At 39.7% G+C, this 27,679-nt stretch overlaps 1 protein-coding gene across 2 annotated transcripts in view; it reads right to left on the bottom strand.

Annotated features, from left to right (window-relative positions):
• Positions 1–27,089, bottom strand: part of Ctdspl (CTD small phosphatase like) — a 111,121-nt gene extending 84,032 nt beyond the window's left edge. For both annotated transcript variants that reach the window (XM_027932428.2, XM_027932429.2), the window contains exon 1: positions 26,976–27,089. In XM_027932428.2, coding sequence (XP_027788229.1) covers positions 26,976–27,054 — 79 coding nt within the window. In that variant the 5' untranslated portion in view covers positions 27,055–27,089. The remainder of the gene's footprint in view (positions 1–26,975) is intronic.
• Between the last annotated feature and the right edge of the window lie 590 nt (positions 27,090–27,679).

Genomic DNA, 27,679 nt, shown 5'->3' with positions numbered 1-27,679 from the left:
TCAACAGAGAAAACAAGTTGCCATGATATCATTTTTAAACTTGTGAATCATCAGACATCTGTGAAGGTACACAGTATGCATTCATATGTTGCATTCAAATGCTGTGCAAAGTTGCACAGACATATAGACACACCATCCTTTTCCTCTATGGATTGAATTTTTTTTTTTTAAATGTGTCCAATTGATAGGACCTGCAGGGCCACCCTAATACTGTACTTTTAAATGCATTTTTGTATTGTTTCAATATGTTACAAGCATGCCTTCTGTAATAAACAAGATTTTTAAAGTGACTCATTACTTTAAAAAAAAGAAAGAAAGAAAAGAAAGGAATGTTCTTTTCAAAGGAAAATGCTTCCATGAAGAAGCTGAATAGCTAACTGACAGTACAGGGGGTCCTCCCCCAGTAGGAGTTCGGTACCATAGTTCCCACTGTAAAATGGCACTCCATGCCTGGAGAAGAGGACAGTCTGGGTTTTAACGCAGCCGTTACCACAAACAGCTGTGTCCTAGCTTGTGGCTGGCCCACTGCCCTGCACACCTGTGCGTAGGAGTAGAGCAGCTCTTCCCTTTACAATCACTTCTTTCAGACAGTGAGGTCAACAGGCGTAGGGGATACAGATGCAAAGGGCTGCTTGAATGTCCTGTGGTTGGAAGGGGGAGGTTCGATCATAACTGGACTCAGTGAGCCCAGACATAGATCAGCCTGATCTGGGATAGGTCAAAAACTCATAAGGCACTGCAGTCAGCAGTAGTGATGAATGGAGAGAAGGCCAGCCCAGGGGAGGGGGATGAATGGAGCGGAACCTGGGACATTCTATGTTCTTAGACTGATTGTTGACCACATCCAATTCCCTCTTGCAACAGGGGCAGAAAGGGGAGATTCCAATGTGCTCATGGTCAGCTCTACTCCTGGGGCTGGTCTAGAGATACATATTAAGTCACATCAGGCAAGTTTCGGATGGTGAAGAAGTGGCATTGTCATCTGATGCTATATTCAGCTGGTTGGCACATTTTGGATAGAATTTCCCTGGAGTTCTCTCAATAACAAAGTGGCAAATTGTTTTCTAAATCCATCTATGAAAGGAATTTTCTCTTTCCTTCCTTCCTCTTCCCTCCCTTCCTGTTATGAAGCATATACCATACGTGATATGACTCTAACAGGTGATAGTCCAATCACCTCTCAATGGACAGGGGACATCCTTATGACAAAGAATCTCAAGACAGAGAACCTAGATCTGGTCAAGACTTTTTGTGCAAGGGATGCCTGTGGTGGCGAAAACTTTGTGGATGATTTAGGCTTAAGTTTTCTAGGGCCAAATTTTAATCTTTTATTTTAAAAATTATTTTCATTTTTATCTCAGTAAATAAAATCACATGGTTTATATCAAATTGCTCAAAAAAAAAAAAAAAAAAAAAAAAAAAAAAAAAAAAACCTTATCCTGAAGCAAACTTTCAACAATTTTAGCTATTTTTAACCAAATAATATGCTGGTGTCACCATTTCTTGATTTATCTATTTTATCCTTCATCTGTAACTTCCTGTTACACTTGTTTACATTTTAACTCTTTATTTGTTTATTCATCTACCACATTTCTCTTCCCTTATATTGCTATAAATAAGAACTGGTCACTAAAAAGCCAACAAATTTTCTTTTATTTTTCCTTGTATAATTTTTTTCTGTTAGCATTAACACTTGTTCTTTATTTGCCTAACATAGGACCTATATCCAAAATTTCCAAATATTCTATGTCAACTATTTTATGTATGCATATATATATAAAATACTTATTACATATATTATATATCTAAAATATATATATATAATTTCCCAAATCACCAAGCATATCAGATCATCTACAAATTTTAGAGTAGCTGGTCTATTTTACAAACCACTGGGCTGATTTTGGCTGTTTTCCTAGGATTGTTCCCTGCCTCCTGGTTCTGTTTCTCCCTCTTTGTTGATTTATTTCTTCATTTTGCTGAAGTACTTATTCCCGTTACTTCCTAGAAAAGGATCCACAGAAAGAAAAATTTTGAGTCCTTGCACATTTAAAGATGTGTTTTTTTCTATCTTCACACTTGATTGAAATTTCAACAGAGTATACATCTAGATGGAAAATAATTCTCCATCAGAACTCTATGTATTTTATTCTATATTCCAGTTTCCAGTACTGATGTTTGGAAACCTGACAATATTCTGGTTTTCCTTTGTGTTTGTGACAAGTTTCCCCTAATTCAGATGCTTTTATAATTCACTATTTCTAGAATTCTGAATGTCAATCATAAATGAGCCTAGGTATGGGTTATTTTTTTGTATACTGTATTGGGCTCTAGATTGAAAGCATTTTTCAAAAGAAAGTGACTTGACTTTCAGTTCTGAAAATTTTTTTGTATTATTTATTATTTTTCTTTTCTCTATTTTCTGTGTTCTTTCTCCTTAGAATTCTACTACCCAGATACTGAACTTCCTGGATATGCCATTTAAGCTTTTTATTTATTATTTCTTCTCTATTTTTTTTTATTTCTTCAGCTTTTCATTGTACCTTTTATAAATTCCCTGATTTTGTTTTCTGGCCTTTCCACCATTTTAAAACTCTTTGGTCAGTTGTAGTTTTTATTTTTCAAGATTTCCTTCTTGTTCTCAAATATGCTGTCACCCTTTTTTTTTTTTTTTGGTAAATTTTTATTTTAGTTGTAGATGGACACAATACTTTTATTTTATTTATTCACTTTTATGTGGTGCTGAGGATCGAACCCAGTGTCCCACATGTGTTAGGCAAGCCCTCTACCACTGAGCTACAACTCCAACCTGGCTGTTACTTTTTAAAAACGTTATTCTGAATAATTCAAACAGTTTGATATTCAAACTAATACCCTGCATACATGTGCTCAGCCAGACTGTTATGGTCACTGTCCTTCCTCTGCAGCACAGTGTGGCCCATGCCCCACACTAAGGAGGCAGTCTGTGATTAAATAAAAACCTGCAGCGAGCTCAGGCTGCCTACCCACTGCCTGCCACCCAGCCTTCCAGCTAGTGCTCTGATCTCCACACTGCTTCAACAAGCAGCAACGAAAAAGAAAATATTAATTCTGAATTTTGCTCTCATTTGTAAATACTAAAACCTGTTTATTTTATAAGACCCAAAGGTAAGATTATAGGTTTTAATCCAACAAGACTTTTCTGGGCCCCATCCATTCCCAGAGACTAATTCCACAGCAGCTTCTTGCTAAGGCAAATGGCAGGCTGTTCCCTAGTGCTGGGGCAGAGCCAAAGCTTTCAGCCCAGCTCTGTGGGTCACCATCTCCTTAAGTACCCTCCTCACCTGGCTTACAGGGCCCCAGCTTAAGAATCACCTCCAAAAAGGTTTAGCAACAATTGGACTGTTCTAGCTACTCCTAGGAGTTGAAGATGATGTTTGGCCTAAAGATTGTTCCAGAAATAAAGCACTTTTCTGTTCTCTAAAAGTTTGAGCCTTATGCGACAATAACGCAGTTTATTTAAACCAGTTGGCTCTTTTTGAGGAGGTACTATATGACTCAGACAGGGCTAAGTATTTTAGTGATCAGCAGACAGGATCACTTATAGCTAAGTGCTCAGATTTGCATCTCCTACCCCCAAACCGAAATAAGCCAAGGGAGCCTGCTTCCTACACCCTTCCAGGGCTTGAAAGCCAGAGTCCTTGGAATCTGGAGGCTGGCATCACTATGTCTGAGGCATCAAGGAAGGCTAATTTGGCAATTTGATACAGGAAGATGATGCTTTGGCGACACATAAGTTGAGTGCTTTACAGGAGTTTGATAAAACACTCAATTTATTAGATTAATTGAGCTTTCTGTCACTTTAGAGACTGATGCAATCTTAACTGTAGCTTAAAAACATGACCAATGAGTAAGAAAACACTGGTAATATGGCAAATATAAGCACACTTTCATCCCTCCCCTTGGTACTTGCCTGACAGTAAATGTCAGGAGATGTCTTCCCTGCCAAGCCAACACGTCTAATGGCACGGGGCGCACATGGATCTTCTAGACCCACACTTTACCAAGACTGTAGCTGCTGTCTGTCCCTCATCCATCACACCCTTCACCAACATGCGTTTCAAAGCATCCTTTCCCCGACCTTTGGTTCTGCTCATCTGCGTGGTTGCAGCCTATTATATAACTGCCACCTTATCGAAGCACCAAAATGCAGAAATGCTGTATATGTCTTAAATTATGCAAGGCTTGACCTTCTCACTGGCAAATGCCTAGCATATTTGTCCTCAGAGGTCTAGGCAGCATTGTGAAGCGCTATTACTACATTGCTCATCATTCCTCTGATGAATGCTCACACCACAAGCAGGGGATTGATAATTTCTAGATGGGTACCTGTGTAGTGAGTGCAGTGAGTCATCTCTTTAGAGTCTCATTATTTCTCACAGTCTTCATGAAATAATTATAATAGTAAGACCTCACGGAACACTTACAATGTGCCAAGTACCTCACATGCATTAATTTGTTATTATTCTACCCTGCTCGATAGAAATTATTTTATTTTTATAATATATCTACAATTATTTTATAACTTTTAACCTCATTTTATAAATGAGGAAACAGAGGCAAAGGGTCAAAGATCATGCTGTTGGAAATGGGGGCACTAGAATACAAACCCAGGGAGTAGGCTTCAGAGTTTACCCCTATCACAACACAAACCATGTCCCCTCCCCTTGGCCAAGGTTGCTTTTGCTGGACTTGAGCTTGAGGCACATATTTGGGTCTGATTTACTTGGCTGTGCAGGAGTGTGATCGTTGGCAGACCAAAGGCTGGGCACCCACACCTCAGAAGGTGCTTACATATACCTGAACAAATGGGAGGTTTCTAACAAGAACTCTACTATACTCAACACTTGGCTCTGGTATGGTTAAAAATACTTTGAAAAGTAATTTGGCTCCTAGAGTCCCTAATAACGGGCAAAGACAGGAGTGGGCCCAGGCCAGTTTGCCTGAGAAGGTGCAACTCGGTTGTTCTTCTGTTTGGGAATATGGTTGCAGAGTCACCCTGAGCTGCCCCCATGCACTGGGAATGCTTCCAAAAACCTTAACAGAGTCTGCAAGGGCAGTGAACAGAACCAGAAACCAACATTAATCTGAGAGCTCCCTATATCAGGATCATCCAGGGAAGTTGTTTTGTTTGCAGATACTTGGGTCCCACCTTAGACTTTATGAATCAAGGCTCTTCTCTATTGTGTTTAGGCCTAGATTGGTAGAAATCTCCTCAGGTAATCCTGATATACTCTGAACTCTGTAACCTATGGGTCTCTAGGGCTTCACAGCTAGGCATCAGAAAAAAAAAATGTATTACAAATGTAATTTTCAATTCAATAAATAGCATTCAGGTTTGAGAATCAGGGTTCTGGTCTCAGCAATACTAACAGCTTGCTGGTTGACTTTGAGAATGTCCCTCAGCCTTTCCAAATCTCAGGCTTCCTATCAGTGGGATCAGGACATGAGGTTCTTCTCAGCTCTAAATCCTGTGCCTCCCAAGCATTTACTGGAACAGAAGTGATAAAAGTCCTAGGAATGATGAGTACCCAGAAGGGTGAAGATCAAGGAGTGGTCTGGAAGTGGGTACAGGGCTTTGAGGAACTGGGAGAGTCTGCCCTGGGGTGGTCATGGTGTTAGGGAGGATGTCCTAGCAAGGGGACAGAAACTGTTGTGAGGCTGTGGGAGAAGTAAATTGGGAAGGAAAGGAGAAGGCACAGCTAAGTGGGGAAAAAAAAGGCTTGAAACAAGAGTGAGAAGGCAAGAAGGCTCCGGGTTACAATGCCCAGGCAGCCAGGGAGGGGACTTGGAATACAACAGAAACTAAGAAGGGTGACAAAGGAAAAGTGGTGTTTGGGGAAGATGACTGTGGCCACCCACACATGACAGGAAGCCTGGGATGGGGAAAGGGACACGCACGTGGGCCTCCCAGTTGGGAACAGACGCTAGTAAGCTGGAGCAAAGGCTTATTCTAAGACCTGAAGCTATGGCAGCGGACGCTGGAGGGAAAGAACATGTCAGTGGGAAAACCTCCAGGATGGGATTATGGGGAATTCTTCCTGCTTTTTTGTTTACTTGTTTTTGCTTTTGCTTATCTATAATTTCTCTGTAGTGAGCAGATACTGCTTTGTGATTAGAAAAAGAAATATATGGTTCAGCATTTCCTTTAGAAAACCTGCATTACAAATCTCTACCCTCTGCAGTGCAGCCCTTCCTCCCATCAGTCTGTTTCCATTTAGAACCCCCTCAGTCCTCCCTGACCCACTCATTTGCATCCCACAATCTTTGTCCCTTTGCTCAGGAGTTCTGCAGAGCATCCTCCTTTTCTAGACTATTCCTCCTTCCAGCCTCTTGAACTGCAAACTTGGCTTTGCCCTTTGGTGTCAAGGGGAAATTTCTTCCAGAGCTCTGACTTTGGGCATATGGGAGTGGTAGCCCAGCACTCTACCAGTTCTCTTCATCAAGACTTCTCTGAGAAGTCAAGCTTCTTTTCATCTTTGTAGCTACTCTCTTAGGATCTGCCTCAAAATCTTCTCCAAAAGGATATCTATCAGCCACCTGGAAAATGCTCCCATCCATGAGAAAGAACACTGAACCTCCCGCATCTCGAGCCTCTGGCCTGCCCAACTTCTATCACTGCTCCTTTGCTTCCTAGCTGACTTGGTGTCCTCCCCCGCCCCAGGATTCCTACAACATGGCAAATTCTGACTTTGACCCCGAACTCCTAACCTTTGGCTTCTTACATATGCATATCCTAACAAAATTATCCAGTCCTTGGCACTCTTTCTAATTCACTTTTATACCAAACATCTTTGATTCAGAGGCCAATCATTTCAATTGCCCTCATCAGTATCCTGGATTCTCTCATCCTTGGAAGCTCTGCTAAGCCTGCTGTGCTCCCCACCCACAATCCAGAACCAGTCAAGCTCTTCCTCCAGAGAAAAGCTGCCCAGCTATGCTGTTGGGCTCCCTTACAAATGCAAGGTTTACAGTTCCAGTAAAGCCCCCTGGTCAGCTCAGCTGCCCACACCCCATTGAATTCCTTTCCTGCTGTCTGTCAGTTCTATTGAAGATCCTCAGCATCCTGTTCTAACTTCACTGTCCCCACACTTGGCAAATCATCACACCTCTGATTTTCACCAAGAGATAGAAAACCAAGTACTCTCATTTCCCCTTCTCTCTAGCTCTGAACATCCCTGTATCTTCAATCATTTCCCTTCTGAAAACAAATGGTATCCTGCCCCTTTAAGGCTGACTTAGGTGCTTGATTCCAGGCCCTCGCCTCTTTCTCAAGCCTTCACTCAATTGATTATCTCTTCTTTCTTGCAGCTTCAAATTTTCCTTCCCTGACTGTTCCCCACGAGGTGACAAAAATGGTGTGACACCCCCCTCCTCTACCACCCTCTCATCTTCTTGCTCTTGCCAAGCTCTTTAGAAAGTTTTGCTATTTTTGTAGGAATGATGCATGCTCATGCAAACATTTTAAATGATACAGAAGAGCAAAAAGAAAATAACCATTACCCAACATCCTACCAACCACAGATAACTGCTGTGAGAATCGTGATCATGCTTCCAAATCATCCTCTACATGCACATTTGTGTGGAGGATATATACCATTTCACAGAGAAGAGGCTGCACTTTGTGACCTGATTTTGTAACCAAGAAGGAGTCCCTAGTGCTCTTTCATGTCAATATGTTACATTTTGTGACTGCAAGTTATTCAAATCAATATAAATAACAAAATTACTTCCTTGTCCCCTATTGATTTCCATTTCTTCCTACTGTAGATTACGCTGTGTTGAATATTTTTGCATCTAAGAGATAAATAAATATTTATGAAAAATTCCTTTAAAGAGGTTGTTTAGACAAAATACACTCACATTTCATGTTTGATACACACTACAGAAGAGTCTTCTAGAAAAGCTATACTAATTTAGACTCCTATCAATGGTTACCATTTCCCTAAACCCCTAAGAACTCTGATATTTATTAGTGTTTATGGTTTTAACCTAAATAGAAAATAGGATAGCAGATTCTATAGATGGGAAAGATAAGAGGATATTTTGAACAACTTTCACCTATTATTTTTAAAATGCATATGAACTGCATAAATTCCTGTGAAGAAACTTGCCAAAACTGATACAAGAAGAAATAGAAGATTTGAACAATCTTGTATTCATTAAGTAAATTAAATGTCCATTTAGAAATCTTTCCACAATGAAACTCTAGGCCCCAAGGGCTTCATCAATGTATTCTACTAAATGTGTAAGGAAGAAATAACATTGACTGTACACACATTTTTGCAGACACTTAAATCCCCCAATTTGTTATCTGAGGCCAGCATAGCCTTGACACCAAAACTTCACAAGGAATTTTTGTTGTTGTTGGTAGTGCTATAGATAGAACCAGGGCCTTGCGCTCTCTAAGCTATACCCCCAAACCCCAATAAGGACATAAAAAGAGGAAAATCTCAGGCCAGTCTCTTTTGAACATGATGACAAAGTTACTGGGGTTATTAAATACTATAGTTGGTTGTTGCCTACCTTTAAAATGAGAAAAACGCTAAAATTTTAGTCTGGGGTTAATGAAAATTAAGATGCAATATTTTTTCTGTCCAAATTCATGGACTTCCTGAATTCTATTCATGGACCACTAAGGGAATCTGTGAACTCCAGGTTAAAGATACACAGTGCTGGAGGCAGCCTAGACCACTGGGAACCAGAGCTCCAATCCAAACAGAAATCCCACCAAGTGGAAGCCTTAGTGGGGCTTCTGTGCTAGGGTTGCCACACACCTTCAAACACTTTTCCAGCTGGATTTCTTTTAAGATGACTCCTCTTGATTCTGCATTTTACATATTTCTTTGTTCTCTTTCCAATATGATTTTACTTTGATTAATATAAAGAACTAAAACATTTCAGTTCCTTTATCCCCAAAATTAATTCCCATGATAACAGGGTAGAATTAGCAAATCAAGCAAACCTATTTCCTCTGATGATACCTGTACCATTTAGCTACATACTTGTAAATAGGACATTAAAAACCATTTTGTGGCTAGTACTCTGTACAAAGCCAATTTAGCTTCAGATTAAACTTTCAAGCCACCCTTAGAAGTTCACTTGGAAGAAGCACACCAAGAGTGGGGCCTGATGTGGCTCCAGCCTGCACACCTGGCACAGCCTAATGAGCACCAAGGACCTCTTGAATGCCCTTTAGAAAGCTCCATTACTTAGCATTTTTGTTATCTTTCTGGACACTCTCCTATTGGTGAAAAACCAATTAAATGCAGCAACTGCATTTTTACTACTACTTTTAAACTCAGCTCTATGTAAAGGAGGAAATATTTTTAAAAATTTATGCTAATGTTCAACTAGAGTCCAGAACTCATATTTTTCATTATGAAATATTTAAACATACAGAGAAACATAGACAACACATTTAACAACTACGTATTGGACTATTCTACCACCTAGCTGTAGCAAATTTTAATGTTGTTTTTTATTTGTCTTAAGAATAACTCATAAAAAAACAAACATTCAAGGTGCAAATGTGCTATATAGAAAATATTTTGTATGTTTTCAAACTTAAGTATGGTATCAATGTGTCATGATGAACTTGTTTTTTGGTTCACCATTACATGTTTTAGTTTTAGCCATGTTAAAAGACATGATTCTAATTTATTCCTTTAATTTCATTGGACATGATTTAATTTATTTATTTAGGATTTTGTTCTTATATGATTTCTTCTAAGTAGATCTCAACTCAGCCCTTCAAAAGAGCATATTCCTAAAGACAATCAAGTCAGCCTGTAAGAATTAGTCTTGTTTATTTGTAATAATTAAGTTATTTCACTTCTAATAACATAAGGATTAACAGGGAGATACTTTTAAGTTGAATCATAACCAGTTGAACTATTTCACTAGAATAGTTCCATGGTGTAGCTGAGCATATTTTATGGCTGTAGAATAGCCATGTTTGATACTTTGGTCATACCAAAAATCTTCGGAAAAAAACTCTTTTTTTTTGGTCTAAAATAGTTAAGTGGATTCCATGGTTTTCAGTTAAGAACCCTGACCAATATAACAGAATTCAAGCATCGTTAAGGGCCTCCTTAGTATGTTTCCCTTCTAAAAGCATTTTAAAGCTCCACTTTTATTTAGTTATACACCCAGAAACACTGTGTGAGTGAGAAGAGTGAGGCCTAGCATGTCTTTCAGTGCTACTGAATTCCTGACTTTTGTGGGAAATTTTGAATTCTCTCACTTCTAGTATTCATAGTATAAAAGTGAGCATGAAGAGTGTCAAAGAGTTAACAGCAAGACTCAAGGAAACAGGATTTATTATATAAATAACAGAACAACATGCATTGTAAGAAAATGTAGCCTGTCATCTTGGACATGCCCTAGAATATCTCCTGTTACATATATTGCCTAGGGCAGAAACAGAAAGAGGCATCCTTCGGGAAAACGCAGTTACTATCTTTCAAGATGTAAATATGAAAGGGCTTGTGACAGTCTCCAAACACTCCTTGAGTTTCCTTGTAACAGACAAACTAGGTTTAACTCCTGGCTCTACTATTTGGTAGGCATGCAGCTACATCATTGGCAAGTTAACCTCTCTGGTATGTAATTTCCTCCTCTGTACAATGTGGTTAAATAGCACCAACATCTTAAGGTGAAGGATGAAATGAGATACACATGTAAAAAACTTGGCATATGATAGTTATAAAATTAGAGCCCCTGTGGCACTTAGAATGTTCTTTCCTTAGAGAACATGCTTAGGCACTTCAAATGCAATGGTCAGGTCTCATTCATATGCATCCTAGGCATCTAGTACAAATGATTTGTGTTGCTCAACAAATGTTTACTGAAAAATTGAATGAGATAATATTAATTAACATTAGCTAATTAATATTATATAATAGTAATAGAAAGTGTTTATGTGCTTTGATATGCATTATATATTATAAATCATAATAATAACCATATAAGGTATTTACTGCTATGAAATTAAGGCTCATAGAGATTCAGTAACTTGTAGAATTCATGTAACTCATAGGTGATGGATGGATGGAATCCATATACAAGCCCATGCCCCAAAATGTTATGCTCTTCTCATCATGTCCTGCATAGATGAGGCAGCAGGTGTCAAAAGAAGGTGACAGGAGTTGGATCTTAGAGGATGACTAAGAATCCATCAGCACATAATAAAAAGGCATCCCAGGAAAAAGAACCAGTGCATATAGAGTGGAGTGAAGAAGCACAGTATGTTTGTTTTCAGTAAGTGGTTCACTATGGCATGGAAGGAGATTCCAGGCAGGAGGCTGGACAGGTGGTCTTGGGTTAGTCAATACAATGAAGAACAGTGTAGTGTTTATTGGTCAGTGAACTGTGCAACTGCATGTTTTTATTTTGGGGTCACTGAGAAACAGCTTTAGTCAGACAGCAGCATGATCAGAGCTATGCTTTAGAAATTCCCGGCCAGCAGCCACAGGAATGAGAGCCATGATGAGGTAGGAGGATAGGTAGAAAAGAATGTTAGCCATTTGCCCAGTCTTTGCCATCTCAGAGATTCTGGCTGTCTCTATGTTATTTTTTAACATCTGTCTTAAAGCTGGTAGAAATCGTGGCTCCATACAAACTGGGTCACATTTCTGATTGAGGAGTGCATTCTCAGGAAAGTTTCACCTGGTTTAAATACCTGGTAGTGCCAGAACTCAAGCCACGGAGAGGATGAGCCTGGTTCCTGTTCTTCCCTTTTCTTTCAGGCTGTGATGTAACCATTTTTTTTTTTCCTGCAGACCTTTGTGGACAATCTGAAAGGTGCCCCACATGCCCTCAAGAGCCCAGTCCCTCTCTGCAGAGCTGGGCTTCAGCACATTTATTTCTGTTCTAGTGATATCTGATTCCTTCCTTCTCTTAGACCCTATCAAGACAGTCACTATTTTTGTACTATTGTATAACGATATTTAAACTCAAGTGCCTATTTATCTTATCTTTTACTCTTTTATTAATGTTCTACAGAAGGATACTCGAGATTAGAACAAATTCTCAGCCCCAATGTTAAGCCTGAAAAAATACACTATTACAAAATCTGTTTGGGTAAATTCTCAAAACCAAGAATGGATAAAGTCCTAGGTCTTGCCTTTCAGAATCCCCTCACTGCAAAATGAATAAATCTGCCTTGTCAGATTATAAATGTCTTTGTTTTAGTTTCTACTTAAATCATGAACAAAATTTACTCAAGAGAGGAAGCTGGGACAATTTAAGTTTCACAGCCCTACACAATAAGGAAGGTAACCTTAACTGGAGAAGAGAGTTCATAAGTACATCCACATATATATAGACAATTGATTTTCAACAAAGATTCAAAGTCAATACAATGAAGAACAGTATAGTGTTTATTGGACATCCATGTGCAAACAAATTTACCTTGACCCATACCTCCTATCTTAACCAAAACTTAATCCAAGATGGAATAAATGTAAACCTCCTTTCCCCCTCCCAAAAAAGCTTCTAGAAGAAAACACAGTAGAAAACTTTGCAATCCTAGTTTAGCAAAGATATCTTAGATACAAAACCATAAGCATGATCCATAAAAGACAAAACTGGTAAAATGGACATCAAAATTAGAAATTTCTGTTCTTCAAAAGATATTATTAACACCCATTAGGATGGACACCATCAAAAACCAGGAAATAAGAGAGTGGTGAGGATGTGGAGACACTGGAACCTCTGTATACTGTTAGTGGCAAAGCTGTGGAAAACAATATGGAGGTTCCTCAAAACATTACAAACAGAATTATCATGAGGTCCAGCAATTCTATATATGGGTATAGACCCTAAAATACTGAAAGCAGGGACTCAGATGCCCATATTCATAGCTGCGAAATTCACAAAGGCTAAACTATAGAAGTAACATTGACCAATGGATGGACAAGCAAATTGTGGTATATACATATAAAGGAATGCAATTCAGCTTTAAAAAGGAAGAAAATTCTGACATATGCTACAGCATGGATGAAGCTTGAGGGCATTATGCTGAGTGAAACAAGGAGTCACAAAAACACTGTATGAATCCACTTACATGAAGCAACTATAGTGGTTGAATTCACAGAAACAAAGTATGGTGGTAGCTGCCAAGGGCTGGGGAAAAGGGAAAGGGGGAGTTATTGTTCAATGGGTAGCTTCATTTTTGCAATAACAAAGAATTTGGGGGCTAGACGGTGGTGATGGTTGCACAATAGTATAAATGTACTTAAAATCTGTGAACTTAATAGTTAGGATAATAAATTTTATCTTAGGTGTTTTTTAATCACAATACAAAATAGAAAAAAAAAGACATTGCTAAGAGAATAAAAAGACAAATCAGAGCCTGGTAGAAAATATTTGCAAAATATATTCAACACAGTACTTGTATGCAGAATTATGTATTTTTTAAAAACTTTCAGTAATAAGAGATCAAACAATCCAATCAAATTTTTCTTTACTTTTACCAAAGAAGTTGTATGCATGGCAAACCAGCACATAAAAAGAATCTCAGTACCATCAGGGCCCTGGGGTGGAGCTCAATGGTAAAGTGTGCGCTTAGCATGCACAAGACCTTGGATTCAATCTCCAGCAGGGGTGGGGGGTGGGGCATGGCACTAACAGATGTTTAGGAAAGACAAAAAACCAAAACAAACAAAACAAACCATGACAAGATACCACTGGACAGCCATTAGAATGTCTAAAATATTTTTTAAAAACTGATAATACCAAGTTCTGAAAAGCATGCAGATCCGCTGGAACCGTCACATGTGGCTGACAGAAATGCAAAATGGAGAGCCACAGAGAGTATCTTAAGGGTGATAGACACATTCTATCTCAGTTGTGCTGGTGGTTATACGGCCACGTGAATTTGTCAAAACTCACAAAATTTTGTAACCTTGGATTATACCAAAAAGAGTGATTTTTACTTTGAATCTATCTCAATAAATATATTCAAAACATTTGAGGATTTTACACTTGTTTGTTGACTGCTATGAAATATATTGCTGTAACAAAAACAAAATAAATATGTTCAGCTATTTCCTCAAAAAGGGGAAAGAAAATATGGCCCTGATTGAGGTCTTTGGAACTAAAGTCCATGGTTTTTGACTTGCACACAAAGAGCCAAATATTTAGAACAAATTTATGATATGCTAAGCATGAAAGCTAAATCTTGATCGGAACACAGAGAGATATACAATTTAAAGCACAGGCTTAATTTTTATTGGTACTAAAAGGCTATATTTATTCAAGCCATGTTGACAAAGTGGTGCAGTTTGTTCAAGATACTCTGCAGCACTGAAAGCTTAGGTTAAATTCTAATTTTGAAGAGTAAGAATAGCATCAGTCATCAAATGTTAAGCTGCTTCTTTTCAATTTTTAAAGTGATTTTGTACCAGGATTTTGGAACATTTTGGCAAATAGCCTTAATACAAAGTATAATTACAAAGAAACCTTTCAGTTTTTAACTTGAAGCAGCTACTCAGAATCAACATGAACTGTTACTTATGTGATTACATAATCCTTAGCACCCATAAAGACCACTGTTTATTAGGCCCTGGTTTCAGAAGACTATACCACCAGTGTTTCCAGTCCTGATCCCAAATACAAAAATGTCCACATGCCAATTCAGTGCTACAAGCAGTTCCTGAGCCTTGGCTCCACTGAGTGCTGTTATTTTAGAGCCATAAAGACAAACAGTTGCTACATTTTATTTTAAATAAAGCACTGAATATGCATTTCCCTTTCTTAAAAAAACAAAAACAAGAGAATGTATGTTAGGGGATAAAGCAAAGAGAGAACTATTTGAAGAAAGTACATTTTAAAAGAAAGACAGGTCATTTAAAAAACTTGAACTTTTTAAATGTCTGAAGAGTTAGGATTTTAGATGTGGAAAATAAGTTCTAAAGTATACATTATCCCTTCAATATTACCTAAGAGAATTCCTTCATTTGCTTTTTCAGTAGCTAGATGCTGCTCACCTTAGGATATTACTGCCAAAGGAGGTGAAAAAAATTACAGACGCTGTACGTGTTTCTGGAACCATGTGTGGCCAGAGTGTTTCCTGTTCTCTGCCAGGGTAGGGCTAAAAAGAAAGGCCCGGTGAACCCATGAGCACTATCAGGTAACTCCCTCCCTCCACCCTACTGCCCAGGGAACCAAAAGAGAAAAAGCCAATGAGCCTTGGATTAAGCCTGAAGTTGTGTTGTCCTTTCTAAAAAACGCTGCCCTGCCTATCTGAAGAGGATTTCTCCCCAACCTGAGATGCTCTAGTTAAGTGTAGCCTGGGGTAGGTTTCTGGAGCCCACAGATGTGTTTCCAGGGCAGTCCGGACTAGAAGCAGGCCTTTCTAGTCACTGGTCAGCAAGCCCTGTCTGTTTAAATCCAGAGACAAGGTCTTAATGTTTACCCCAAGAAAACATTTCTATTTACTTACATGGATGTTTTCTAACTGAGAAGTAAAATGAAAGATATCAGGTTGGACATATTTGCCAAACAAACAGAATAACAGATCAAAATGCATTTAAGTTAGGATACTTATGAACTTGAAGCTAAAACTTTGGTGTTAAGACCAAAGCTTATGAGTGCATCCTTTTAAGACTGGTGAAATAACAGTTGTCACTGAAGCCCTACTGATCTAGACTTGATTTCACTATTATTTCTCTTTTGAGGAGATAACCAAGAGTCTCAAAGCATTAACTGATTTTGATTTTTACACTGGTCATTAACACAATATTGAAATAAATCTTTAAAATGACAACTTTCCAGCCCTAGTCTTTAAAATATTTAATTTGGATAGATCTAAAAGTTAACCAAGGGGTTAAAAAAATGGAGCAGACATACTTCTTTCTATTCTTTCCACTAAGTGCAACTAAGAACCCTGGACATTATAAACTGAGCAACATAACAAGACTCTGAAAGGTAAAGAGAAGAAGACAGATCAGCTATGGACCTGGAGCCTAAGGAACAACATGACAGTGATTTCTCTGGGTTTTCTCTTTGCCTTTTAGATCTGAGCCCTGGAGTTGAAGAAGTTGGCTATGAGGGAAAACCAACAGTTGCACACAAAAAGCTTTCTCCCTATAACGAAGGGGCAATCTAGCAAGACTGAAATTTTTCTGATAATAACCACTCTGCTGCAACCAACTTCCCCGCCTCAGAACTGTAGGCCCATCCTGACCCAAGCCAGCAAACACTTCAAGGGTACTAAGAATTCCACCTTTCTCAGTGTGCAACAAGGTATCCCACCACCCCTGCTGGAGTGCTGTCAAAGAAGGTCTAGGTGTCAGAGCAGGCTGGTGACAAGCCCCCTCCTCTGGCAGCAGTGTTAAGTGGAGAATGTATGGCCAGCTTGGACTTCTACCCCCACATGGCAGTAACCATGTTCCCTGTCCCACTGAGATAGTGTCAGAGGAGGCCTAAGAAGAGTCAGGGCTTTTGCAACACCATTGGCAATGAGATCAGTACCACTGCACTTCAGTAGAAACCTAATGGAGGCTGAACTCCCTTGCCCACCCAGCAAGAAGTCAGAGAAGTCGGGGGTGGGGGTGGGGGGCCTTGAGGTCTATCTCTACCTGACAGCAACAAGGCATGGCTTCCTTTCTCTGCTGGAGCCACGTCAGAGAAAACCAACTAAAAACAGAAGGTTTAAATAAGCCCTAGAATCTCATGACATGATACAAAAATATCCAGGCCTCAATTGTAATTCACTTGTTGTAGCAAGAATGGGGAAACCTCAAACTGAACAAGAAAGGACAATCAATGGATGCCAATATTAAGATGACAGAGACACTACACTTATCTAGCAAAGATTTTTAAGCAGCCAGGATAAAAATGCTTCAATAAGGAATCAGGAACATTCTTAAAACAAATGAAAATAGAAAGTCCTAGCAAAGATACAGTTTTAGTAAGGCAGAAGGCATCAAGAATAAACAAATAGAAAATTTAGAACTTTAATTGAACTAAAAAATCTCAGGATATGAATGCAATAATAAAAAATCAGGGGAAAAAAAGAAAAATCAACAAACTTGAAGATAGAACAGAAATTACCCAATTTGAACAAGAGTAATTTCTTCCAAAACTAAACAAAATACACTTACCATGTAATCCAACTACTAGGCTACCAGGCATATAGCCATATGAGTTGAAAACTTATAACTACACAAAATTTGCTGATAAATTTCAATAGCAGAACCTTTATTTATACTTATTAAAACTTAAAAGCAACCAAGATGTCTTTAGGTATAATAAATGGTTGTACATCCATATAATGGGATATTATTTAGCACTAAAAAGAAATGAGCTATCAAATCATGAAAAAACAGGAAACTGAAATGCATATAAATGAAGAAAGCTAATCTGAAAAATCAACATACTGGATGATTGCAGTTTGTATGATAATTCCAGAAAATGAGAAATCAAGCTGGGTGCCAAGGTGCACACCCATACTCTCAATTACTTGGGAGATTAAGGCAGGAGGATTGAAAATTTGAGGCTTACCTAAGTAAGTGATATGAGTTCTCAAAACAACAACAATAAAAAAAAATGGGTTGGGAATGTAGCTCAGTGATAGAGAATCCCTAGGTTCAATCCCTAGTACTAAAATAGTGGTTGCTGGGAGTTGGGAGAAGAAAAGGATGAATAAGTGGAACATGGGCAATTCTCTGAAATTATTCTGTATGATTCTATAAGGGTGGATATATGTCATTATACATTTGTCTAAACTTACAGAATGTATAACATCAACAATAAGCCCCAATAAATACTTTTGGATGTTGGATGTCGGTGTAGATTCATCAACTGTAATAAATGTACCATGCAGGACAGGATGTTGAGAGTTGGGGAGACTGTGTGGATGTGGGGTCAGGGGCAACAATGAATCCTGCTTTCTGCTCAATTTGGCTGTGACCCTAACCTGCTCTAAAAAATAAAGTTTATTTTTAAAAATTCACTGAACTGAATGAAAATGAAAATACAATGTATCAAAATTTGTGGGACACCAGCTATGGCAGTACTAAAAAATCTGAGGCACTAAATACATATATTAGGAACCAGAGGAAATTTCCAATCATTTGAGCTTTCCTCTAAGAACCTAGGTGTGTGTGGGGTTGGTGGGGGGGGGGGGGGAATAAACCTAAGGGAGAAAACAAACCCAAATCAAGCAGCAGAAAATAAAGACATAAACAAATCGATAAAATTTAAAACAGAAATAATAATTAAACAAAGAGCTATTTTGTTATGAAGATAAAGAAAATAGAGAGGCTTCTAGTAAGACTGACCAAAAAAAAAAAAAAAAAAAGGTGGAAGACACAAATTACCTGTGGGCTTATTACTACAGGTCCTAAATGCCTCAAAAAATAATTACTTAATGAAACCATGAACAACTCTATACATACAAATTTGACAACTTAGATGAAATGGATCACATCTCAAGAAATAAAAACTTTCACAGTGGTGCAAGTCTGTAATCCCAGCGGTTTAGGAGGCTGAGATAGGAGGATCATAAGATCAAGGACAGCCTCAGCATCTTAGTGAGACACTAAGCAACCTAGTTCTCAAAAAAATAAAAAGGACTGGGGATGTAGCTCAGTGGTAAAGCATCTTTGATATAGATCAGTATTTGGTACAAAAAAAAAAAAAACTATTGCAATATATCAAATAAAAAGAGATTACTTGAAAAGCTTTATAAGTATTTTGAAAACTGAATCTGTAGTTTTAAAACTCTCCCCAAATCTGTAGTTTTAAAACTCTCCCCAGGCCAATATGATTTCACTGAAGAATTAATGCCAATTCTACAAAATCTTTTCAAGAAAATAAAAAAAGGAGGGAACAAGTCCTCTTTAATTCCTCTTTAACTGGGTGATATCAAACCAGTTAAAGACAAAGTCAAAACAAGAAAAATGTTGACCAATACCACCCACAGATGTAAAATCCTTTAACAAAATACTAAGAAATGGAGTTCACTGATATGTAGAAAGAATTATATACCACAACCAAGTAAGACTTATTCCAGGAATGCAAGGCTGGTTTGATAACCACAAATTAGTTCAATCTGTTATATTAACAGACTAAAGAAGTGGAAAAAAAATCACATTATACTTATTTAGGCAGAAAAAAAGCATGATAAAATTCAACATCCGTTGTTGATAAAACTCTCTGAAAATTTGGAACAGAGAACCTCCTCAAATTGGTAAAGATATTTAAAAACACCCTAAAGTTGACATTATACTTAAAGGATTGAATGATTTCCCCTTAAAACTGGGAACAAGACATGGATACCTACTCTCCCAGTATTATTCAATATACTGCTGGACATTCTAATCAGTGAAAGAAAGAAAAAATAAACAAAATCAAGGCATACAAATCAGAAATGAAGCAATGCAATCGGTCTTATTGATGACATGTTTGCCTACATAAAACTCCCAAGGAATCTACAAAAAAACCTCTTATAACTAGTAAGTGAGCTCCACAAGAATACAAGTATACAAAAATCTATTGTATTTTTACATATTAACACTGAATAATGGAACATCAAAATTTAAAATACAGTACAATTTATAACTGTCGGGGGGCATATCCCAGATGCAAATGTAATAAAAAAAAATTAACAGGACTTGTTTAATGAAAACCATACAACCCTAATGACAGAATCAAAGAAGATATAAATGAATAAAGAGATGTGTTCATTGATTAGAAGACTTAAAATAATAAAGATATCAATTTTTCTCAAACTAATATACAGGTTTAATTCAGTTCTTATAAAAATCTCTTTTTTAAAGTATAGACAAGTCTATTATAAAAGGTGTATGAAAATGAAACAATTTTGACAGCTAAAATAATTTTGAAAAAGAACAAGAGTTGGAGGGATCAGTCTACCCTATTTCAAGACTTATTACTTAGCTACAGTAATCAATATTGCATGCTATAGAAAGAGGGATAGATACACAGACCAGTGGAGCAAAATTTAAAAACCCCAAAACATAACCACACAGATATGCTCAACTGATTTTTGACAAAGATACAAAAAAATTCAGAGGAGGAAAGATAGACAGTTTTTCCAGATATGCAGTTGAAGCAACTAGAAATACAAGGGGAAAAACTAAACCTAAGTTTCATAGCTTATTAAAAAACAGACTAAGAAGCCAGGTGTGGTGGCACATGCCTGTAACCTCAACGGCTTGGGAGGATGAGGCAGGAGGATTGTGAGTTCAAAGCCAGCCTCAGCAAAAACAAGGTGCTAAGCAACTCAATGAGACTCTGTCTCTGAATAAAATACAAAATAGGGCTGGGGATATGGCTCAGTGATCCAGTGCCCCTGAGTTCAATCCCTGGTATCCCTCTCTGCGGCAAAAAAAAAAAAAAAAAAAAAAAAAAAAAAAGAACAGACCAAGAAGTGACTTGGAGGTTCAAACAGGAGAATTGAAAGTTTGAGGCCAGTCTCTAACTTAAGGGGCCCTAATCAACTCAATAAAATTCTGTCTCAAAATATTTATTAAAAATAATAAAATACAAAGGGCTAGGGATATAGTCCAGCTGTAAAGTAACCCTGGGTTAAATCCCCAGTACAAAAATAAATTAAACAAACAAAACGGACTCAAAATGGTTCATATGCTTACATGTAAAATGTAAAACTACAAAACTTTTGGAAAAAAAGAAAAAAAAAACAGTAAAAAATCTTTGGGATCTGGTGCTAAGCAAAGAGTTCTTAGACTTGACACCAGAAGCACAATCAATAAATTGCACCATATCAAATTTAAAAACTTTTACTCTGTAAAAGACTTTGAAAGAGGAGGAAAGACAAACTACAGATTAGGAGAAATGTTTGCAAACCACATATCTAAGGACTAATATCTAGAATATGTGAAGAATTCTCAAAACTTGACAGTTATAAAAAGAAGAAAAATCCAATTAGAACACAGGCAAAAGATAGGAGGGGACATCTCACCAAAGACGATATTTAGAAGGAAAATAAGCACACAAAAAGATGTTCAACATCATTAGTCATCAATGAATTGCAAAGTAAAACCATAATGAGCTACCCCTACACATCTATTAGGTAGCAAAATGGTACATTTACCCAAGAAAACATTTTGGTAGTATCTTTAAAAAGTAAACATGCAGCTACCATGTGACCCGGTAACTGATCCGTACTCACTTGTGGTCATTTTACCTCAGAGAAATGAAGACTGGGGTTCACATCTAAAAGTTTATACTAATGTTTATAGCAGTTTTATTCATAGTATCCAAAATCTAGAAAATTAAAAAAAAAAACACAGATATCCTTCAAAGGGTGACAGTCAAATAAATTGTGGCATATCCATATTGCTGAACACCACTTAGCAATAAAAAATGAACAAATTCTTAATACAAGTAACAAGCGAGATGAATCTCCAGAGAATCATGCTGAGGCAAAAAAAAAAAGCAATTCCAAAAGGCTGCATATTGTTTGATTCCACTTAAACAACATTCTTAAAATGACAACATTTCAGAAATGGAAAACGGAATAATGGTTGCAAGTGGGTTAGGAAGGGGTCAGGGACAGGAAGAGACCAGGTTTGGCTAGAAAGGGCAACATGAAAGATCCTCCAGGTGGTGGAATTTTTCTGTCTTGGCTATGTGAATGTCAACATCCATGCTGTTAACTATCATTCTGCAAGACGTAAACACTGGGGGAAACTGGGTAGAGAGGAAAGGGGAATCTCTGTGTGATCTCTTACAACTGCATGTGAATCCACATGATCTCTAAATAAAAAGTTCAACTTTAAAAAGTTAAATCAAACAGAACCTACTTCAGATCTGTTCTGTCATCTGAAATAATTTTTACTTCTAAGAGTCTTCTCTTTGCTATAATTCTGTTGGCATCCAGATGTTAAAGGTTTCTGGTTTAAGGTTAAGAGCTACAAACACTTGCTTGTACCTCCCACCTTGGACCAATGTATCAAACAAACTTGCCTGCAGAAATCTCATCAGGGAAATGTATTAGTTCACCAAATAATTAGCTGTTTAATGAGCACTGATATGTTCTTGCTAATATTGCATACTAATTGAGGTTTCTTGGCTTTGTTTTATTATTGTGCAATTCCCTCAAACTATTTCTTTCCAAAGAGCTATGGGAAATTTCCTATTTATTTATTTATTCTAATGTGTTATACATGACAGCAGAATGCATTTCGATCCATATTACACATATAGAGCATAATTTTTCATGTCTCTGGTTGTACACAAATTAGAATCACACCATTTGTGTCTTCATACATGTACTTAGGGTAATGATGTCTATCTCATTCCATCTTTCTTACCCCCATGCCCCCTCCTCTCCCTCCTCTTTTCCCTATCCAAATTTCCTCTATTCCTCCCATGCTCTCCTCCCCATCTCCATTATGGATCAGCATCCTCATATCAGAGAAAACATACGGTATTTGGTTTTTTGGAATTGGCTTACTTCACTTAGCATAATATTCTTCAACTCCATCCATTTAGCTGCAAATACCCTGACTTTATTCTCTTTTAATGCTGAGTAGTATTCCACTGTATATACAGACCACATTTTCTTTATCTACTCATCTATTGAAAGGCATCTAGGTTGGTTCCACAATTTAGCTATTGTGAATTGTGCTGCTATAAACATTGGTGTGGCTGCATCTCTGTAGTGTGCTGTTTTTAAGTCCTTTGGGTAAAGTGATGCAGCCAATATGGAAATTTCCTCTTTAAACTAAAAATAAATAAATAAAAAAGTCAAACACAAGTATATTTTCATTAATATTTAAATAAAAAGGCAAAGTTCTATCACTTCCCAGCCCAGTTCTGTCCCCAGAGATAATGGTAGTTGTCAGTTTATATCCTTCCAGATTATTTTTGTGTATTTCTTGACATATATACAGTTATAAGTGATTTTTTTTTACAGATAGGATCATATGTTTATATCATTCTTCAAATTCTTTCTCTCCCTTTAAAATGTCTTGGAAATTCACATGTCAGTATGTTTAGATCTAATTTAACTCATTCTTTCCAACAGCCTCATAGAAGTCTGAAGAACTGAGGTACCATGGTCTAATTATTTGCCTGTTGACACAGAACGGTTCCAGTTTTTGCTATTGTTAAGCATGCAGTCATCATTGAAAATCCTTGCATATACTTCTTTCAGTGAAAATGAGATAATTTCTCTGAGAAACTTAGAAGGAGAACTGGGGCTTCGAAGCATAGCCAACTCTGTCAACTGGCTGAACCTGCAACTGTTCCCTCCCGTTTCTAACTTTCTCTCCTGCCTCTTATAAGGAAGGGAAAGCTGGAAACACTTTCCTCACTTTGCTTGCAGCCAGGGGAGGCCATGTGATCCATGAACAAAAATTTGCTGGGCAGTCTCTAGAAATCTTTTTGCTTTCCAGAAAAAAGGGAAAGAAAGACATGACTGGCACTGTCTTTTCCCCTGCCCTGAAGGTGGCTAGTGTTTGGAGGGGTTGCAGCCATGTTACAACTTGAGGGAAAGTCAAAAGAGAATCACTGTGACACTGGCCCTGATAGCAATGAGCTGCTAAACCAAAGCCAGCAGCAGCCTACTTCTAGACTGCTTATTATATGAAAGGAAGAAACAACTATTGGTTTAAGCCACAGTTAAGTCTGGCTTTCTATTACTTGCAGCCAAATGCATTCCTAACTAATTCAAAACTAAATCACTCTTTTAAAAGTCTGTACTTGCTTTATTTTATCACAAACGTCTATCGAGTACCTATTTCACAAACCTTTATCTACTGAACATTGACAGGTTTAAATGTTTATCCAAGCTGACACATGAAAACATTTCACATGAACAGAAGGCCATATATTCATTGGCCTTTCAGATTTCCTCCCCCATTATTTTTTCCTTCATATCTTTTGTCTACTTATCTACTGTACTGTTTGACTTTTTCTCATTGATTTAAAGAGGAAATTTTCAGATAGCAAAATACCCTGAGTTAAACTTTTGGGAAATTCACTTTGCATTTTAAGTCTATCAGCCAAATCAAACATGACTGTAAGAAATAAATCTTGCATGACAGGCGAGGCTGACAGTGACTGTCATCTCTGAGCGGTGCCACCACCATGTGGCAAAGTGTCAAGAAGAAATTCAACTCATGCAAAACACTACAGCTTGTACTTCATACTTCCTTTGTAAATCTACACTGACAGAAGGGTTTACAGGATAGTGACATATTGGTGAAATAGGCACCGTCCTCAATGGACACATCTCTTTTGACCCTCACATGAAACCCAAGAGATGGTCACTATTATTCCTATTTTACAGAATAAATGATAAAAGTAATGATTTCAAACCAATTGTTTCTTTCCTACCACAAAACTTCCAAACATTCCAGGCCCAATATTTAAATAAAATATTAATATTAAAATAAAATAATTGTTTACTTCCATTTAAAATAATATAAAATATATCATGCCTGTCTGGAGATATAATATACTTAAGCTAGAAACATTGCTGAGCCTGTACTTTTTTTTTTTTTTTTTTTAGAGAGAGAGAGAATTTTTTTAATATTTATTTTTTAGTTTTCGGCGGACACAACATCTTTGTTTGTATGTGGTGCTGAGGATCGAACCCGGGCTGCACGCATGCCAGGCGAGCGCACTTGAGCCACATCCCCAGCCCTGAGCCTGTTCTTACTAATCTGAATAAACTGTTTAAAAATTTCACTCAGGTTTATTGTCACACTACATATAACCAAAATTATACCTATTTTTGAAAGTAAAAATTTTACCTCTTCGGCTGAGTAGAATTTTAATGCTTCAACAGAAGCATCTACTTAGCTAACCACCCCACCCTAGGACAGCAGGTAAGGAATTCCCCTAATCAGTTAACAACCTACCAGTCTGACCCTGGAAAACAAAAATAGGCTATTAAAGATATTTAAAGATTGTTATGAAAAACAATGTAAATACGCTGAAAAAAAGCACTATAGAGTTTGGATTGACTGACTCTGCTTTAAAAATCTTAGCAGTCAGAGGAAAAGGGAAATGTGGCAAAGCGCCTGCTCCTGGAGTCAGGTGGGGGCAGCAGCAGGGCTCAGGTTCTAAATATTTCCCCGCATTATGCACACCTCTCCCAACAAAACCTGAGGATCCTCTGGCAAAGCATCACACAAAGCACTCAATCCACACCGCGTAAGGAGCACAGGCAGCAAGCATCCTGCCAAATCTTTCCTGGGAGAAACACCCACCTGGGTTCCCCGCAACACAGCCCCTGTGGCAGAAGGCCAGACCACCCAGGTGCTACCCACATGGACCCCAGGGAGACATGGGCTTCACCCAGAGCACCTTCTTGCAAAAATTTTTAGCCTATCTCTAAGACATAGAAAACTACTTGGGAGAGTTTTAATTCTTTATTTTGTATGAAAGAACACCAATCTGCAGACACATCTGTTTACAGTCTACAAAAGTGCGAATGGGTTGACAAATCCCCATCCTGAGGGCATCTCTGATAGTTCCTTCTATTTCCCTGGTGGCTTGTCTAGGGGCCTCTGTTTGGGAAGAGGCAGTTCAACATTCCTCCCACCCCCACCCAGATTCCTAGTAGGAGACACACTCCTAGCTCACTGGTACAGAAAGGGTGGAAGCATGTGGAAAGAAATCTGACTCTTTTCCAAAGTCCGCTGTGGCCAGGTCAGCCCTGGAGAGGGCAAGGGGCCCTGGAAGGTCCAGGTGTTTGCACAGCACAGGGCAGGAAGAGTGAGGCAAGCTTTAGTCAACAGGACAAAAAAAGCCAGATCGCTTGGCCCTTCAAAACAGTCTGTCCAAGCCTCAGGACACCAGAGGGACAGTAAGCAAGGCACTTGAGAGAGGGGGGCACCAAGTCTCTAAGGAGGCAGAGACAAACATAAAAAGAGCAGGAAGAAAACAGAAGTGGGGGACTGGGGCCAAAATCAAACCAGATACTGCAACACAGCACTGGCTGAACCCTTGGTCAGATCTCTGGGAGGGGATACTTCTGGCACCTTAAGGACTCCCCAAGTGCCTGTTAGAGCTGGGTCAATAAAGGACTGTGGGAGGGTTAGGCCTTGTAGATCCTCCCAACAGACTGGTGGCCCCCAGACAAGAGCCCAAAAGAAGGTATGGCTCAGCACTACCCCTCCTCCCCCAACACACTCTAACACTTCCACAGCCAGCTAAATATACACTGATACAAGGCCTCACTGTCTGATGTGCACATACATCTGTATGCACAGCTTCATAGTTAGACATATAGATGCATATACAGCCTCACTGTGGATGAGTGACATGTACACCCTCCCAGTGAAGGGACATAACATATTCAATCTGCTAGTCAAGTGTTGGGTGGTACAGGCATACAATCACACACATACACAAACTCTGTCAGAAGTGAAAACACATACAATGTCTCTGTAGGCTCCCACTACTGAACACATATTGCACAAGCTCTTCGACCAGTACATTCAAACCTCTCCATAAGATACATGCACAAACTCTCAGGCAAACATGCACTCAAAACCTGTTAGGTGCGAGCCCCCACCCACCCGCGCACACACACACACACACACACACACACACACATATCCTTACAATCTCTATTATGGCATGTGCAAACACACATGTAAGTGCACACACTCAACCTGTCAGATGCTCAGCACACCCACAACCTCTCTGTTAAGTGCACACACACCCTTTCCTATGGTTCTGTTAGGTGCACACATGAAATCTACCCGCGCACACACACGATTGATCACAACTTCTCTGCCAGCGCATGCACACGCACACTAGCTCAGTCGACACACGCACACTCTGCTCCAGGCGCATCCCACACCCACGCACCCTCCTGGCCGGGTGCACCCTCCCCCAGGCCGGTGCCGGCACACACAGTGAACTCCGGCAGCGCGGGTGTGCACACGCCCCCCACCGCAGCCGCCCGCGCCCCTCCTCACCTTTCTCGCCCGCTCCAGGCGCCCGGCCCTCGTCCTCCTTGGGGTTGGTCACCTGGGTGATGATGGCCGGGCCGTCCATGGGTGCGCGGCACGGCGGCCGCCCGCAGGCCCGGCCCCCCGCAAGCCAGGCGCGCGGGGGCGCGGCGCGGGGGGCGCGCGGGGGCGCGGCGCGGGGGGCCGCTCGCCGCCGCCGCCTGGGCGCGCCCGCCGCCCGGCCCCGCGCTCTGGGAGAGGCGGCCGGGGCCCGCGCCCCAGCTCCCGCCGCCGCCGCCGCTGCTGGGCTTGAGCGGCCGCCGCCTCGTCACCATGAACCCCGGAGCCGCGCCCGGGAGAGCCGCGCACGAGGAGGCGGAGCGGGAGGCCTGGCGCCGCGGGAAGCGGGAGCGGGCGGGCAGCCGAGAGGGAAGGAGCGAGCGAGGAGCGAGGGCGGGCGGGCAGGAGGGAGGGAATGAAGGAGGAAGGGAGGGAAGGAAGGAGGGCGGGCGGGTGGGTGTATCCCGGCCCGGGGACCGGCCTCCACCGCCGCCGCCGCCGCCGCCGGCGCTGCCCGCCCGCCCGGGGGGAGAGGGGCGCGGGGCCGAGACGCGGGCGGTGAGTGGAGGCGGGAGGGGGCGTCCGCGCGCAGGGGGTGGGGTCTGGGGCAGATGGGTGGGGCGCAGGCTTGGGGTGAGGGGGCGTCAGAGGGGTTCTGGGATGGGTGTCGG

Source organism: Marmota flaviventris, chromosome 1, assembly GCF_047511675.1.
Source record: "Marmota flaviventris isolate mMarFla1 chromosome 1, mMarFla1.hap1, whole genome shotgun sequence".
In the NCBI taxonomy this organism is placed as follows: domain Eukaryota; kingdom Metazoa; phylum Chordata; class Mammalia; order Rodentia; family Sciuridae; genus Marmota; species Marmota flaviventris.
This window is presented reverse-complemented; position numbering and strand designations above follow the sequence as displayed.